Genomic DNA, 18,274 nt, shown 5'->3' with positions numbered 1-18,274 from the left:
ACAAGCTGGCAAATTGGCAGGTAAGATATTTTGAGACCGACAGTTACTGTAACTCACAAGGCCCTTTACACCGAGTGTCCTAACCGATAAATACGTCTCTTTCACCTGAATTATTTATTGTCGACCTCAACGATAACAATGCATTTCCGTAAATATGTTAACGGAAGAAAATCTCAGGTCAAAACCTATCGAACACGATCAGTGACGGTGCTGCACGTCCCACCATGGTCTCCGTTGAAATTGCGCTCACGTCAGTGTTAATTGCATTAGCTGTCGCAGGTGACCCAGTGGTGGAGATACCATCGGGAAAACTGGTCGGCAAGTCGGTGGAGTTTTCGCACGAGGACCTCGATGTCCGCTGCACGGTCCACATCTTCCAGGGCATACCGTACGTCGCGGCACCTGTCGGTGACCTCAGGTTTCGACGACCGCAGCCCAGGGCTCCTTGGGACGGTGTCTACAACGCTACTTACTCCAGGTCGATTTGCGTCCAACCACCGAGTCCGTTTATCCCTGTTGAAGGCGAACAGGACGAAGATTGCCTGTATTTGAACTTGTACGCCCCACAGACAAATGTGAGTAAATCAGGTCGGCTGTTAAACCACTCTATACCAGTACCATGCAACAAAAGGAACAGTAACGGTCATTTCGTTATTTATTACTTCACGCGTCTGTCGCGCAATTTCCGCATCTGTCAACATAGCAAATTAAACTTGTAATATTACAAATGAGCCTTAAAAACGGTACAAGTAGTCTATGAGGGAATACGCCTTTTCCCTAAAGCCACACACTCCTCCATTCACAAGGAGGTAAATTATCTGAAACAATGCTGTACAGTGTCTGTGCCAAGGAAAGGTCACACAAAGTGCCTGAGTACTGTAAACTCGTGGACGGAACCTTTCTGAGCAAATATTTAATATCAAATATTGACATCAAATGCTTCGTGAGTAAACATAGACAAATATACTATGGCTGTAAGGCCGGGTAATGTATGTGGGTATATAGACATGAGTAGAGTGTATGTGTGTGTTTTATGACAATTCACGTACAAAGTAATAATGTTTCAAGTTAGTGTCATGCATGTATGCAACCGTCAGACAAATAAAGGTAGCTGAGATGGGGGCGCTCGTGCAAGCCAATATACAGTATAGCTGAACACCTACTAATATCGGACTTTTCTACATCTCACCACAGCTGGCCGAATTTTATTATAATTCATGGTCACGGTCTCTGCATTTTGCAGCCAAGTACTGCTTTCAGTAATCAGGAATACCTGATGTATGTCAAAGAATATGTAAACTCGGTCTAAAACCTTGTCAGAGACCAACTCGGATTTACCCTACCAGTATCAGCTCAGCAAAAACTCAATTATTTGATTCTAACGGGAGAGTGAGACATCAGATTATTGCCGCGCGCACGATTACAAACTGACTTTTATAACCCCAGTATTTGTATAGCTTCCATGTTGATTGATTCGCTGTCAGGTGATATTGTGTAGCAAGTACGATGTCACGGGGTTAGCTAGTGAATGCAGTCGGAACTCACCTCACTACTGGCCGCTTTATCAGTGAATACCAACCCTCACTCTGGCCATGTACATGTACATCATCCAATGGCAAAAATAGGCATAAGAGGGAAAAAACTGTGCAATATTTTATTTCAGAATATTGAACTTTACCTTGCGTTTTGGCCCTGTTACAGTGTTTCGGGGATTATTGGTTTCCGATTACTGAAAAAAAAGACGGACCAAGCTCCAGGGTTTTGTTCTGACTTTGTTTTGACCTAGTGGCACTTGGCCGTGAGTACTTGTGACACGATACAATGTCGAAGCGGTCACTCGTGAACTTGGTCAAATTGACAACGGCCACTTTAGCCGAATAGTCACTCCAGCTATCAATAATTCCGGTTGTTACAATGCACGTTCAAGAGATCATATGAATGACCTTCGACAGTTGCCGCTCTGGGCCCCCGAGTAATTAAGCTTACCCCACACTCTCATCACATATCCGTATGTAAGGAATACCATAAGCGGCAATGAAGAATTGTCTCCGGGTAAACTTCGTTGTTTCCAAAAAGATGTAGGAAAAAATATCGTTGTCCGTATTTGGTGTTCTCGCGGGAGTTAGTTTTCGGGGGCACTGAGGCCCTTTCGAGACCAAGATACATGTCACCTGAGATATAAGGTCATCAAAGGGCGTTCACCCACTTACCTTGTCACAAATGAACAGCAATTTGTTCCGGTGCATATATTTCTTCACTCTCCAAGAAGTAGTGGCGCCCTATATAAGTTTTTTAAAAAATATTTGTCTCCCGTTGCAGTTGAACAAGTTGCCCGTGATGGTTTGGATTCATGGCGGCGGTCTATACATGGGATCCGGAGCAGATCGACATTACGACGGTAGAACATTGGCGTCGGTTGGTGACGTCATACTCGTCACATTCAATTACAGATTGGGTGCCCTCGGGTTCTTGGCTACAGGTAAGTTGCAGAAAGTTTAAGCATGGTTAACCTTAGTACTACATATTACTAAGAGCTCACATAATTTCGAAGCAATATTGCCTACGTTGGAGACAAGGAATAGCTGTTAGTTGCACAAAAAAATCTTTGCTCGAAAGATGAGGGGCAAATTAAAACAAGAAAATGCTTTGTGGAGGGACCGTGTTTAGTGCAAGCTTACAAAACTACGATCCCTAAACAAACTCAACATACAGAAACATGAGTCGAACTGTAATCATAGAAAATAACCGTTTTGTTACAAGAAACGAACTGTCACTATTTTTTACTTCTCCCCGTGATTTGGATAGGTGACGAGCAAATAAGCGGTAACTATGGATTTTACGACCAGATTGCAGCGTTGCAGTGGGTACAAGACAATATAGAAGGTAAGAGAGATTTTTTATCAACTTGTTACTTTCAAGTGACTGATAGCATGACAATAATTCTGGTCATTGTCATCACACAGTTACCCGGCACATGAACCGATTAATAGAGACAGTGTATGCGTCATTTGCGTCTTTAGAACCACAGCAAAATGGTGATACCAAGTGACCGGAATGGGTAAAAGAACTTTGAAAATGTGCTCTACCAATATGCATGACTGTACCAATGGGAATAATGATTGTTTTCCTCCGAATGCAAAAAACAAACAAAACAAAAAAAACACCCTCTGATTTTGCCAATTTTAATGACTTGATCAGCTTCAATATCGGTCAAGGTGTAATCAAATACATGTAATTTAGGGAGCGTTCAGTTTTTACGGCCTCGGGGGGGGGGCGGCAAAATCTTGTCGCCAGTGTTCAAAAAAAATATAGACCCCCCTGCATTTTTTGTGAAAAAAGATGACCCCCCCCTTTGTCAGACGAAAAACATTGATGACCCCCCCCCTGTAAATAACCAAAACCCATATGTCAATTTACCCGCATGATTTGGATTTGAACTCCGGTACGCGGCGCACTTTATATGTGTAGCAGAGATGCCAGTGCACAAACTTCTCAGCCACATCCATTGAAACGTCTGTTAATTAGGACGACTGTGAGGCAATTTTTAAATTCATTTCCATAGACAACTCATGTCCATGGACATTGTATAAAGTAAACTTTATTGGAGTGGTTCGCCAAAGGCAGCCCTCCGGTTAAGAGGGTCATGGGCCATTACATAAAGTCAACTTTATTGTAGTGGGCCACCAAAGGTAAAGAGGGTCGATCATGGCTATTGCATAAAGTAGACTTTACTGGACAGGGCCGCTGAAGGCACGCGGCATTACCATTATTCAGTGCGTGATCCCAGGGGTCCCTCAAAAATGTTTCTAATACAAGCCGCGGCTTCAATTGGGAATTTTACAGTAAGATTGCCGTGGGGTATTACATAAAGTCAATTTATTGTAGTGGGCGGCCGCAGGCGGCCCGCCGGTAAAGAGGGTCGGATCATGGCCATTGCATGAAGTAACCTAATAGGAGTGGGCCGCCAAAGGCGTCTGCTTGTTAAGAGGGTCATGGGTAATACATAATGTATATTTATTGTAGTGGGCCGCCTTCGGCGGCCCGCCGGTAAAGAGGGTCGATCATGGCAATGGCATAAAGTGAACTTTATTGTTGGTATTATGTTTATGAAAATGTGGTGACCCCCCTTTCCTACCAGTGAAAAAGCGATGACCCCCCCTTTGCGGATTCCAAAATTACGATGACCCCCCCCCCTGGCATTTTGCCAGCCCCCGGCCGTAAAACTGAACGGTCCCTTACTTCAAATGACTTTAGAAAATGGGACAAGTATTTTACAAATATTCATGTATTGTAACACTCTACTCTGATTCAATATCTGTATGTCGTTTGGTGTATTTCAGCTTTTGGAGGAGACCCAAATAAGGTTACCATATTCGGTGAGAGTGCCGGCTCTGTTAGCGTCGAGTATTTGATATTGTCGCCATTGACAGATGGCCTCTTCCATAGGGCGATTATGCAGGTGAGAATAATTGTTAGTGAAATATGCAAATCATATTTGATAAGAGTAATAGATTAAGTAGATGAGATCAAAGCTGGATATAAAAAAGTCGCCATGGTGAAAGAGATTAAGTAGATGAGATCAAAGCTGGATATAAAAAGTCGCCATGATGTTACCTATCAGTTTGTTGTCTCTCTCGGGAAACTCCCTTGTCTGTGATCTCTCTATAATTCCCTATTCAATACAGGATTATTGACAAATCACAGACAAGGGAGTTGCACAGTTACACAATTTGTGTAGCAGTGCAACTATTGTGCGTCTGTTCGTCGGGGTCTTACTGAATTAAGGGGGGGGGGGCTGCATCCAACACAGCGTATCTTGCCTGAAAATCACTATAACATATTGGTTGAGTTCGCCTTTTAGCTTGTCAAGCAGTCGAAAGTTGCGGGATAAAGAAGTGTTTATTTATGCAAATGTATGCAAATCACCCAATTTCCTGGCTTCTTTTTGCTCCCAATTTTAAAATTTCCAAAGAATTTAACTCGACTCTGGCCATGTCAAATTTTCTGAAATTTTCACATTATGTTATTAAAATGCTATACAACAAAACAAATTTTGTTTAGCAATAAAATTCTTACATTTTGAAAAAGAGGCATTTCAATTTTGCTGATCATGATTTTAATCAATTTTTTGAGTGTCAGTCTTTCAACCCTTGCCATTTTAGAATGAGGATAATAATACAAAACAAAATAGTCGTTTTTTCTACATATACTCTTCTTGCAAGTGAAATATTACATTTCAGAAAATAGCGTCAAGTTTTTGACTTAAATCACCTGTTCTCATTAATATCAAAACTGATGTTTTTTACCCCAAATATACACTCACTTTATCCCTTGAGTACACTACTGCTGCCATACTAAACTTTAGAGTCTCTGCTTTTTGAAAATATATAGTCATCTTTCATGAGAAATATTGCTTTGAAAAAAATTGTGTTGGCAACATGCAGCTCCATCTTTTATCCATGTACATGTACAGAGTGGCACGGCAACGATGGAAGGATTCGTCGGGATAGGCCCGGAGTTTCAAAGCAAGATAGCTCAAGGACTTGGAGAACTGGTCGGATGCGAGAAAGGTAACCCAGAGGAATTGATCCAATGCCTACGTAGTGTGCCTGCTGAAGAGTTCAGAAATCCTAGTGATCCGGCATTGGTAAGGAAAACTCTGTTTCCTTATTAGTTCGCGTCGCAGTTTCCTTCGCTTAGCTATGCTGAGGCAAAAATTCACTAAGGAAAGTTCCATTTCAGTGGACGCAAATGTTATAGAAATGTTTTTGCTATTTTTTGATAGCAAAATCTAGTAGTTTATTGAATTTGGACTGAGTGTATTAATTGAATTAATAATTAACCGTATATGATGCCACACAAGACAATCTCTATCGTAATAATAGAAAAATGCTGAACATGCTTTTATAACAAATTATTTTTTTGTCGACGGCTGGAGTATATGTTGTTGCTGTCGCCGATGCGCTCTCTCTCTCTCTCTCTCTCTCTCTCTCTCTCTCTCTCTCTCTCTCTCTCTCTCTCTCTCTCTCTCTCTCTGTTCTCTCTCTCTCAATTGTGAAACATTAAAATTCTGCTGTGATGTAAAAGTGTACCTACGAAAGTTTCCCCATTAAATTGTTCGTATACGTATTTTCCTTCGGCACAGGGTCTGATAGCGAACATAACCGGGCTGGGGACTGAGGTAGGACCTACTCCATTTCCACCGGTCGTGGACGGCAGTTTTATGAGAGAGAAACCAGTAGACGTGATACGTGAAAAGACGTTTACCAAAACAAATTTAGACATCATGATGGGTACCATGGCTGATGAGGGCTCCATGTACCTGCTGCTTTTCATGGCGCATCTGATGGGCGAGCCAGAAGTTTCCATGAATAGAAGCGTGTATGAGATCGCCTATCCTTTGTTCGTGTCCGGTCCGGCCAAGTACAACCAAGCTGCCCTCGATGCCATCAGACTCATGTACGTCAACTGGGAGAACGCCGACTACGACGACGCCGACTACGTGGACGCTTTCGTTCAGGGGAGTAGCGACGAATATTACACCTGCCCTATGGATCTCTCGGCGCGTGCGCATTCGCAGGCAGGCGCCAACGTGTACCTCTATCAGATGACGCACTCGCCGGCAAATTCAGTATGGCGGATAAAGTGGATGAGGGCAGCCCATGGCGATGACTTACCGTTTGTGTTTGGCTGGCATTTCTATCTGGGTGGGGAGTGGACGATGCCAGCCGAAGAAGTAGAAATGTCTCTGAAGATTATGAAGTATTGGACCAATTTTGCAAAAACAGGGTAAAATTGTCCACTTCTGTACTTTCATAATGTAAAGTCTGGGTGATATTTTACACATAGGAAGGATCCGGCGAAATTCGAAGAATGATATATTTTCATTAGTTCTGATGCAGCCTCACAGCAGCTGTTGGTAGCAAACGAAAACAAAAAGATTTATCTGTCGTGCCACGTACGTAAAGAAAGATGATTTACAAAACATCTTTTGAAGTTTGGTTAGTATTACATAGTAATAATTCCCCAAAATATTGCCTAACAGGTAGAAATAAGAGAAAATACACCAGAAGTTTAAAGGTCGCTGAGCATATTAAATGACTTTCAACATTCTAGCAAGTAAGATTACATAAGTAGACATTGGTATAACATCGTATCGAACTGTTATGTATTTTGTAAGGCTGTTATCTGATTGCATACCCTGTGTGTTTCAGTAATCCCAACTTACCAAGCGACGACGCAGAATTATCCGGGGAGGATCCGACAGATGAATGGCCCTTGTTTAAAGTTCCCGGAGTAGCGTACAAAGAATTGTCACCTATGATGAAAAGTAAACGAGGACTGAAAGCCCCGGAATGTGCGCTGTGGAATGACTTCATTCCTAAACTGTTGAAGTACACAGGTGAGGTCACGTGACTTCTCAATAAAATCACTTCGAAATGCGCGAAACGATGAACACTCGCATAACGATGTAAAATATTACGATGCCTTTTACATCCCGTTACTTATACATTTGATTTCGTAGCACTATTTCCGCAGAAGTTGCCCGCATCGAGCCCAAGTTTTTGTTTGAAATGAAAAGAGCGCTTCATACTCGTTTGTGAGTGCTGCGTTACTGTCAAGAATTGCCGTAAAACCTGACGTGCCTAAACAATCCCAATCAGCCCAATAGGTATTAATGAGAGAAGTGGAAGCTTTGTGCCTGTAGTGTGCAATGTTGTGAAACCATTCCAACTTCAACTCCAAATCAAACGGCTGACGTTGACTTGCTGTGAATTTCCCCTTAGTAAAACCCAAGGTCCGTGTGGGCAACCGTTTCATGGAAATCATGCGTACATTTTCACTGTATATGTTCATACGGGTGAGGGATTTGATTGATTTGTAGATTTTATTGGTTTAAAAGGCTCGCGCAACTGTAAAAAGGAAATCTGTCGATGCATATAAACAATCATTGACTCACGCGTTTTTATCCAAGTAATTTAGAATCGGTTGTCTCTTCATGTGATGTATTTGTTTGTTTGTTTCCTTTCTTTCCTCAGACACTGATACACTGTGTTCAGTGGCAGATGATGAGACTGAGAAGTACACAAAAGAGAAAAACCAGCCTTAGAAGTGTATTTGCAATCCAGGAAGATCAAAATGTTTTCTCTCCGATTACTGTTGTCTTTGTTTTGAACATCGATGAAATTGTGTGTGCAACTTTATACGGTCAAATAACACAAACACGAGGTGTCACTGTAATAAAGGGAAAGTGGCTTCACACATCAACTATCTCGTCTTCTATGTGCTTTAATGTGTTTTGTGTCTATTTTGTGTTTTGGCTGTTAGTGTAAAAATTAACAAATAGGTTGCTAATTTTAGGATAAGCCATAGCGAGACGTGGGCGTATACGCTGAGGCACAAGGGGTCACTGGAACCTTAATATTTACTGGCAAAATAAAAAATAAACAGATCTGATACGTCAAATTGGCCATAACACGATTGGAACTAAATTGGGCTAATTGGATGGTGAAGTAATGTTGATTTAATCTGCAAATGTAAGCTCATATGGTTTTCTTTTTAATTTATACACTTGTTTTTATGATTTATTTGTAATGTTGCAACATTCAGCTGTACAGCACCTAACACTTTTGAGAAATTTGAAAAATATGAAGATCCAATTATCCCAAATTAGTTCCAATCGTGTTCCATGTCAAGTTTTATATTACTTTACTGGAAGAAGGAACCAAGATGTAGCGAGACGAACAATAGATTCATGGAAGACAAAAATATGAAATGCTAATGTGTGTTCGAGCTGCAGTACAACTGCATTGTGGGTAGATTTCGGGGTTTCTGGGAGAATCCATCAGCAGCATGGCTGTACGTATAACGTCGGTCTATACCATTCTTTTTATTCGATATAACTTTGCATCTAAAATATATCAAATGATGCCAGTATTCAATGAAAACACGAGCGACAAAAATAGATAAAAGGAATACCTGTATTGAATATCAAGTCGACATTGTACTGATTGCCAAAGTTGCTCCCTGATAAACAAGGAAGGCGACTGCTTCACTTTAGAAACTGATACCATAGGTGATGTCAAGAGAAAACGTCAGGTGCTATTAAAACAAGACGAGAAGGCAAAAACCACGTATTCTATTCACTATAAATTCATAGATGAGCAGCTGGTCTCTTGACTATATTGCACCAGCCGCAATGCATTTTAGGCAGAGCTGCTTGCCGTGAGGCCATCAATAAATGCACAGTTTTTTAGAAATTGTGCTGCTTTGGCAATGCAATATACTATAGGTATATACTATCATCTTGCTTTATGTACCCATATCGCATCGGAGTGTTTTCAGGATGAGTAGCTTGACGCAGTACACAGTCGTCTGAAAATCGTGAACTACGATATACCTACGTCGGTTCTTGAGCACTTTACAGTGTACGATTCATAGATTCACCAAGTTTCATTGCGGGATGTTATTCTGACTACGTTGGACATTGTATTTCAAAGTAGGCCTACAGGTAAAATGCTTCTATGGGACAGCTGTGTGTCCCCTCAAACTTTTAGGCCGCATTTTTGGTCGTCACCTTGTGGGGGCTTATTGATGACCTTACTTTAGTGTGCAAAGTGGCTGTATTGACAGATACAATCTTGCAATATTTATCACCGTTCCACTTTTTGACCTCAACACGCCAATGTATTTATTATGTACAACGACACGGTGTACATGTGCAAGCCATAGGTCAATCATTGTCCACTCCTGACTAAAATACGGCTGCGCACTCCCCGACATGATCTCCTTTAAAATCGCCTTGAATTTAGCGTTCATCGCTTTGGTAACTGCCGGTGACCCGATAGTAGAGATATCGCCAGGAAAGCTACTCGGTAAGGCTGTCGAATTCTCACACAAAGACGTCGACGTCAGCCGCACAGTGCACGTCTTCAAAGGGATCCCTTACGCCGAGCCCCCGATCGGTGACCTGAGATTTCGACCTACAAAAGCCAAAGCAGCGTGGGACGGTGTGTATGATGCCACGTATTTTAGATCAATTTGCATCCAACCTGCACACCCATTATTTCCAGTTAACGGGCAACAGGATGAAGACTGTTTGTTTCTGAACGTGTACGCCCCTCAGTTGACTGTGAGTATAGCACATCTGTATGTGTCTGTGGACTGTTCATATTATTGCAGTTAACAGATACTGGTTTAAAGTTCAACCTAATTGGTTTGATCTTTCTGCTCCGTGATTGGTTGTATTTCGAATTCAGACTCTAGTTTTCCACTGCGCTCAAATCTGTGTATTGATGGGTGAATATAGGTGTGAATGTATATATATAATAATATATATATATAATATATATATATATATATATATATATATATATATATATATATATATATATATATATATATATATATATTTGTATATATATGTGGAAGGTATGTATGTAAGCATGTATGTGTGTATGTGTGTATCTCTGTATCTGTGTATCTATGGTTTGTTTGTTTGTTTTATTTGCACGCAGCCAACGCATTATTGACTACCTTAAATCATATTACAGTCAGCGAAATTACCTGTGATGTTATGGCTCCATGGAGGTGGCTTCAAAATCGGTTCTGGGACATATCACTACGATGGCACAGCTTTGGCTGCTATCGGTGACGTCATAGTAGTATGCATAAACTATAGACTTGGTCCCTTCGGGTTCTTTACTACGGGTAAGTAGGAGTGATGAATCTTAGAGAACTTAAATAATCACATTCACTAAATATTTGAAACGTTGTCAGAGTTTAAAAGCCTGGCAGTGTATTAGATGTTAAGCTTCGAAGGTATCGAGTTAAAGTTATCGCAGATTAAAAAGATGAAAGAAGTATATGCTTAAGAAGCATTCGATTTTTGTTTTTTTACGCGGACGCGCGAGTTGGGGGGGGGGGGGCGGTGGAGATCGGGGTGGACTTTTACAAATATTTGGGGGGGAGGGGTCAAATTTTGCAATCAAAGGTTTCGGGATGGTTTCAAGCGATGCCACGAACTTGTATGGAATTATAAAAAGACTCCACAGAATTGTCCAAAAAGTCGGATGTAATTTCACTATTTTGGCTATAACATAAACTCCACTGAATTAAATCCCAGTGAAAATGATAAATAATGATAGAATCTACTGTTTTATTGCTAGAAACTGTGAACTTTTATCCCAGTGAAAAGGGAGATAGCTGCTTTTGTATGATTTATCGCCTGAGCTAATCCTTACATAGCAAATGCCACGTGTAAATAGTGGAATTAATTTCTTTGGCCGCTAGCACAGAACGGTCAAGTTCTACTGCCAGTATTTCTCATGTTTATTTTCGTTTTTCACAGTATTTGTACAAATATTGATGATTTCTACAAGTCAAGACCTTGATGTGGATGGGTATACAATATCTGCGATTCTGAGTGCCATACCATTTGTACAAATTTGGTTATAGAATTATGAAAACTTAATTTGCACAATGAGATCACCAGACATCATAAAAGAAGGGTTGTATAGAAATAATGCTTTATTGCTCTTTTAGGCCTCCGGACCATGGCATATTGCAAATTAATTTACAATACAAATGAGACGCCACTTACCACTTAATGTTAAGTGGCACTGTGCTCACATTTGGTAAAATAGAAATACGACCTGGAGGGATAGTGTAGCATGAAGTGTTCAAATTGTTTGTTTATGGAAATACTTTTAAATTTTTTGTTTTGATTTCATACCGACTCAGGTGATGATCATGCTGCTGGCAACTATGCATTTTACGATCAGATCGCAGCATTACAGTGGGTGCAAGAAAACATCGAAGGTAGGGAAACTAGAGAGACTTTCACTTAGTTGAAATCTGAAGATTTGATATGTTTACATATTTTTTTTGAGGGCTCGGGTAATAAATGGTAGGCAGCATCACGATGACAATAGCTGAACATCTGAAAGTGCTACAGATACTGTTGTCAAAGATTTTGATGATGCATGTTCACACTTTTACACTAATTTACACTAATGTGAAGGCGGTAGTGCCTGTGTCGGTCGGGCTGCTGTTAGGCGCTTTGGCAGCGGTGTTTGTTAAACGTGAGCTCGGCCTCCATCATCATCATCATCATCATCATCATCATCATCATCATCATCATCATCAACATCATCATCATCAACATCGTCATCAACAACAACAACAACAACAACAACAACAACAACATCATCATCTTCATCGTCATCATCATCATCATCATCATCATCATCATCATCATCATCATCATCATCAACAACAACAACAACAACATCATCATCATCATCATTATCATCATCATTATCATCATTAACATTATCATCATCATCACCACCTTTATCATAATCACCTTTAAACTCATCATTATTGTCTTCATCTTAATCATCATCGCCATCATCTAACTCACCGTAGGAAAGTCGTTTATGTTCCGTTGCCTAGCAAGCCGTGGCAAAAGGATATAGTTTCGTATACATCATTTATCATACAATTTTGTCCGTAATTAGTATTGGGTACTATTCGATGATAATTTTCATTCCTTACAAAATAGTTACTGACGGAGATCTGTTGGGGATCTAGCAAACGTTCATCATCAGCGAAAAAGATCACACAAATAATTGATTTTTTCTTCACAAGCATTTGGAGGCGATCCAAGTAAAGTGACTTTATTTGGTGAAAGTGCTGGCTCCCTCAGCTCCGAATACTTGATAATGTCACCATTGACGGAGGGTCTCTTCCAAAGAGTTATTATGCAGGTAAGATTCAACGCACAATATGCAAAGGTAGTTATGCCAGACACTTCTAAGGTCTTTCACACGCAGGGTTACACTTGCAATTTTCATATTGTAGCATACCAACTTAAAGCATTCATTTATTTGCGGCATGATCCGATATGGTGGCCAGATAGACATTGTTCCACAACCTTTTTTCATAATCTGAAGCCCAAAGTAAAATGCATCTATTTCTTCAAAGGTTGCTGAAGACAATAATCTTTTTTAATTTTATCACTAACAATGTTTTATAAGTGTGCTGACTTACAACATGTACATACCCTATACAGAGCAATTGCTCCATTTTGCATAAGCACAAAAGATATTATTACAAGAAATGCATTATATATACGAGAAAAAGTACTCTACCTGCATCTGGGTGATATGCATCATCTATCCAGACGTATGCAAATCCATATATATTACATAAAGATGTCTATTTATCTGTCCACAATAGTTTAATGTTAACACTTGCTGACACTATGTGTTTCCTATATATAATGATTCATTTTTCACCATTATATTATTCAGAGTGGCACGTCTACATTTGTTGGGTTCCATGGAAAAGCCGGAGATTTCCACCACGAGATGGCTTACGGTCTGGGTAAGCTGCTTGGATGCGATGGAGAAACCTCCGAAGAATTGGTAGAGTGTTTACGAACCGTGCCAGCTGAAGACTTCAGAAATGCGACTGATCCAAAATTAGTAAGGGAATGTCATCCCATGTTGAATAGTGGAACTGAATTTAAAGGGAAGCTCACAAAGGTCTATTTTTACATAATGTGCTGAAAGCGCAAAGCTTGGCGCTTTCATCACGTGATGTAGCAAGGACCATCTTCCGATGGGCATGGCATTGCCCACTTACTCATGTTCATACTGAGCCTATTAAAATTGCCATTCATTGTATATGCGATTGATACTCACGGACAATTGTTATGCATATATGCACAGTCTGGCATTAACTCTTTTTTTCTCTCATGATTCAAACATAATTTAACTGACGAAGCCCTAAAATGCAATTTCCTGCTACCCTTTTGTCCCTTTTGAAAACAAATCGCGCGAGTTATAAAACGCAGAAATGTTTATCTGGTATAAGCGACTCAAAGCTAGCACATATGTATAAATCGTCCTTGGTGAACTTCCCCTTTAAATATTATTTTGTTTTTACTCCTGCATACACTTGTTACATCAATCAAATCCTTACGTACAATACCCTTATTGGTACATCATTTCCTCTCTCACAATGTCTACAGATTTGTGACCCATCAAATGCGATAATACATCGTACATTATAGCACAATCTCTACCTTGAAGTGTTGAATGTGAAATATATCAGATAGGATGGGTTCAACCTTTTGAAAATTGTCCACATCATCGTTTTCGATTAGCAGAGAAACTCAAAAAAGAGGAGCCGAATAAGGATCAGAATCTTGGTATATTCATTTCGTCTTTGTGAAAATACCTAACTTAAGTGTTGAAACAGGGTTTCAACCGAAATTATTCCAATCCAACTATTCTCAAATACTTTGTTTCAATACATTTTGGATTCATTTTTAGCATACCCAGGGGTGTTCCGTCACATGTATATGAACTTGATATTACCACGCACAATGTAAATCATACAGCCAAGAGAAAAAAGTACCGCTTCCCTGCTTAAGAAAAGAAGCAAGGTTTACTGGTTGAATACATACTAGATATAGTTGACTGTTTATCTTATAAAAATGTTAAAAGTCAATGTAGACAGATGTTTCTTATTATTTTTTAATGTATGTATATATGTAGTATGTACTTTACCACACACATTGCAAATCCTAGATACATCGACGATCTCATTAGCTCTTCACGTGACACCATGGGCAGTTGTCACCGAAACACTTAAATAGCCTCTTCATATAAAAACACAACCCGCCTTTGAAGTTACTAACTATATTCTGAAGTGATTTCTGCTGTTGTTTGTTTTGAAGTGGAAGTGTTTTGTTCAAGCTAATGACCTTGCAATTTCACAGAGATGTTTTCCCCTTTTAATAAGCCATGGCTTGTACAGTACAGCCGATATGATCGGACTTACAACATTGATAAATTAATATCAAGAGTTTTCAGACATTAACTAACGTCAATTACCTGCCATATGTGCTCCATAAACATATCTATGAATACCTGTTTCGTGAGTTAAACCGTGAATTTAACTTCTGATGCAGGAAAGGGATACTTTTCTCTCTTGGCTAAGTTAAGAACGAACCACAAGTAAAGCAATGCGGCATAGTAAACCTACTTAAGATAGTAGGCGCCTCAAAACTGAAAGTTTAAAATATTTGCTCAAGCTAAGAAGTAACAGAGAATTATTATATTTTATAATCAAAATCAAAATCAGATGACACAGGAAAACATTTGCTTAATACACTGAAGTACCTAAAATTTACCTGTTTTCAACATACATATCGGCCATCATTTTCCCTATGGTATTAGAAAACATAAGACCTCGTTTAGTATATTTTGACAATAAACTAGAAGGTTAAAGTATATGAAATCTTCTTTTTTCAAAATGAGTCAATAAACGCAGCCAACCGAAATATGAATCTGAATAATGATTCCAAAGCCTTTCTACCTTAATTGTTGGGGGCGTGTCACAAAACGAGACGCAGTAACGCCCAGATGAAGTTGCTATCATGTGGATTTACAATGATTGTACATCCAGTCACCTTTACGAAGCTTAAATGATAAACCAAATTTCCCTTTAAAGCTCATTAAGTTTGTTTGAAAACACAAATAGACATACAAGGAAGATGTCCGTTCTCCATATTTGGTTTTCTGACAGAATATCAATAACCTAAAATATGTCCATTCTTACAGTGAAGGATACCTGGACTAAGTGTAGAAGGTTTCATTTCATTTAAATCTGTATTCCGCAAAGTTCATCATGGATCGCAAATATGTCTTCATGTCACAGGGTTTGCTAGCAAAGTTTACTGGTTATGGTACTCCGTTCCCTCCAGTCGTTGATGGCACCCTGGTGAAATTTGACCCCGTAGACTTTATTCGTGAGAAAATGCTTACGAAAAGAAATTTGGACATCATGATTGGAAGCATGGCCGATGAAGGATCCGTGTACTTTCTGTCGGTTAGGCCTAGTGCAGTGAACGAGTCTACTGTATCGATGAATAGAAGTGTCTACGAAACCGCCTATCCCATGTTCCTGCCTGGTCCTTTGAGGAACAACCCAGCTGTTCTTGATGCTGTCAAACTCATCTATGTCAACTGGGAAGAAGCAGACAACGACGACGCTGACTACCTAGACGCCTTCTTTCAGATGGGAACCGACCAGGGCTTCACTTGTCCCACGGATCTATCGGCGCGTTCGTATTCCCAGGCAGGTGCAAACGTGTACCGCTACATCATGACCCACGTACCAGCTAGGTCAATATGGCGGCTGAAGTGGATGAGGGCAACCCATGCTGAAGATTTACCATTTTTGTTTGGATGGCACTTCTCTTTTTGGGAAGACTGGACAATGCCGCCGGAGGATGTAGAGATGTCTCTGAAAATCATGAAATATTGGACAAATTTTGCAAAGACAGGGTAATAATTCCTCCTCAAGGGCTACCGACCAAATGAGTCCTTCGCATCATAATCCAAAGTGTCTAAGATTTTGAACTCTAAGGAGGTAGACAAATCACTTCGGTGTGACCATTTCACCTTAAAATTGCCACATCTCCCATTGCCTAATTTCTTTAGAACTGTACGTAGGTCACCCTTGACATGTTCAATACGTTTGCCTAAAAAAACCTGAAAGGACCTAACATGGGCATGTATAAAACATTTACAAACACACGCCAGTCAACTTAATTTGGGTGTATGTACACACCGACACATGATGAAGCTTCCAATCCAAATCTGGATATTTGGACGTCAAGATACAGTATTGTTATAACTTTACTACAATGTTAAATTGAATGTGTGTTAGTCTTAGCTTGTAAATCCGTCCCCTGCCAAACATCTTGATAATAAGTCAAGCCAAATACATTTATACATTTACCAATTAAGAATAAATTATCTGACCTGTCTATAAAGGCTACCTGTATATAAAGGCCACTCTAGCAAAGTCCCTTGAATGCCACTATAGACAGGTTTGACTGTAGTATGAATGTTACGTTCTTCTCGCTCAACGTGCATTTCATCAATAAGGATGTTATCTAATGTGTAAACGTATCGTATGTATATATTGCTTAGCAATCCAAACCTGTGCTGCGATGACGCCGAGATATCTGAAGAAGATAAGCAAGAAGTATGGCCTATGTTTAAAGTACCTGGATTAGCATACAAGGAATTGTCACTGAAGATGAACACCAAATATGGTCTGAAGGCCAGAGAATGTGCTATGTGGAATGTCTTCATTCCTAAGCTATTGAAACACACAGGTTTGTTGATATTGACAAGAAACTATTCATTGATATGATATGTTTAACAGTACTCGAAGGTCAAAGCTATCAATACTAGACCAAACGGTAGCATTTAAACTACGATAAAACAAGTGTAATTGAACATGTAAAAGTGTCTTCACCCGTGAGATGTATACTCTAAGGTATGGCGTTATTAGGAATATACAGTGAGAATAGACGAGTTACTGAACGAGGCATAATTCATTTCGAAGACGCGCGTTATTGTAGTAATCACAAGGTATTTCCCCTGGAAGAAAACAGATAATTTGCAAGACTCAGTGATAGCAGTAAGGATGAAGGAGAAGTGAGGTTTCAATTTCTAAGCCATTAGTAATTCTGGACAAACTCGTGAAGTAACTGTTATCTTGGTATGTGCTTAGTTGTATTTATTTACCATATTTATTTATTTATTTACTCGGAGCTCATACACAGGTGTCATAATGTTTTACACTATATACATCCGCACTGGCAGCAGGTCCAGGGAAAAAAGAAATTATAAGTGTAGGCGACTACAGGACAATTGTGCAATTTAAAGCGAAATAAGACAAGGCATAGTATCAAAGAAAAACTTTATTTTCATCTTTGCAGACACTGATATTGTTTGTTCAGTCACAGATGATGAAGGTAAGAAGTACACAGAAAAAGGAAATCGACCTTAAATAAAGATGGTGGATATTTTGGATTAAAGTGGCACTCACTCTTGGTAACATTTTTAAAGCACATTTTTTTAATGCCAACAGTCGATATTTGACGAGGCGACTGCGCGCGGATCGCGAGATATCGATAAAAACATGTCTTCAAAAAAGTAAAAGTTTGAATTCCGGTGGCCCACCTAAATTCAGCTTCCGAACATCGAACGTTCGGCACTGGGGCCATTGTCAACTAAGCTATGGAGTACGAGTCTACGCTGACGCTGCTGTACGCCACAGTACCACTGGCGTCGGTGATCGGTCACGGCCTGTGGGAGAAAGCTGAGTCTTACTGACTTGGCGTATAAACGAAAAACAATTTTTGCTGATTCCACCAGAATTGGCAAAGGTGACTAGCACAGTT

At 39.9% G+C, this 18,274-nt stretch overlaps 2 protein-coding genes across 2 annotated transcripts; both read left to right on the top strand.

The window, feature by feature from the left end:
- The first annotated feature begins 181 nt into the window (after positions 1–181).
- On the top strand, positions 182–8,268 carry LOC139129858 (acetylcholinesterase-like). The gene is made up of 8 exons (XM_070695538.1): positions 182–575; positions 2,320–2,479; positions 2,806–2,883; positions 4,341–4,459; positions 5,474–5,647; positions 6,146–6,789; positions 7,215–7,402; positions 8,040–8,268. Exons 1-8 carry the CDS (start codon positions 225–227, stop codon positions 8,108–8,110), a joined length of 1,785 nt encoding a protein of 594 aa, XP_070551639.1. The 5' UTR covers positions 182–224; the 3' UTR covers positions 8,111–8,268.
- Positions 8,269–9,724: 1,456 nt separating this feature from the next.
- On the top strand, positions 9,725–17,965 carry LOC139129857 (acetylcholinesterase-like). The gene is made up of 8 exons (XM_070695537.1): positions 9,725–10,132; positions 10,554–10,710; positions 11,743–11,820; positions 12,652–12,770; positions 13,317–13,490; positions 15,733–16,361; positions 17,013–17,200; positions 17,810–17,965. Exons 1-8 carry the CDS (start codon positions 9,782–9,784, stop codon positions 17,878–17,880), a joined length of 1,767 nt encoding a protein of 588 aa, XP_070551638.1. The 5' UTR covers positions 9,725–9,781; the 3' UTR covers positions 17,881–17,965.
- Positions 17,966–18,274: the final 309 nt, after the last annotated feature.

The sequence above is a fragment of the Ptychodera flava genome, chromosome 3 (assembly GCF_041260155.1).
Source record: "Ptychodera flava strain L36383 chromosome 3, AS_Pfla_20210202, whole genome shotgun sequence".
Taxonomy (NCBI): Eukaryota; Metazoa; Hemichordata; class Enteropneusta; family Ptychoderidae; genus Ptychodera; species Ptychodera flava.
Note: the sequence above shows the minus strand (reverse complement) of the source record. Positions and strands in the feature narration are given on the sequence as shown.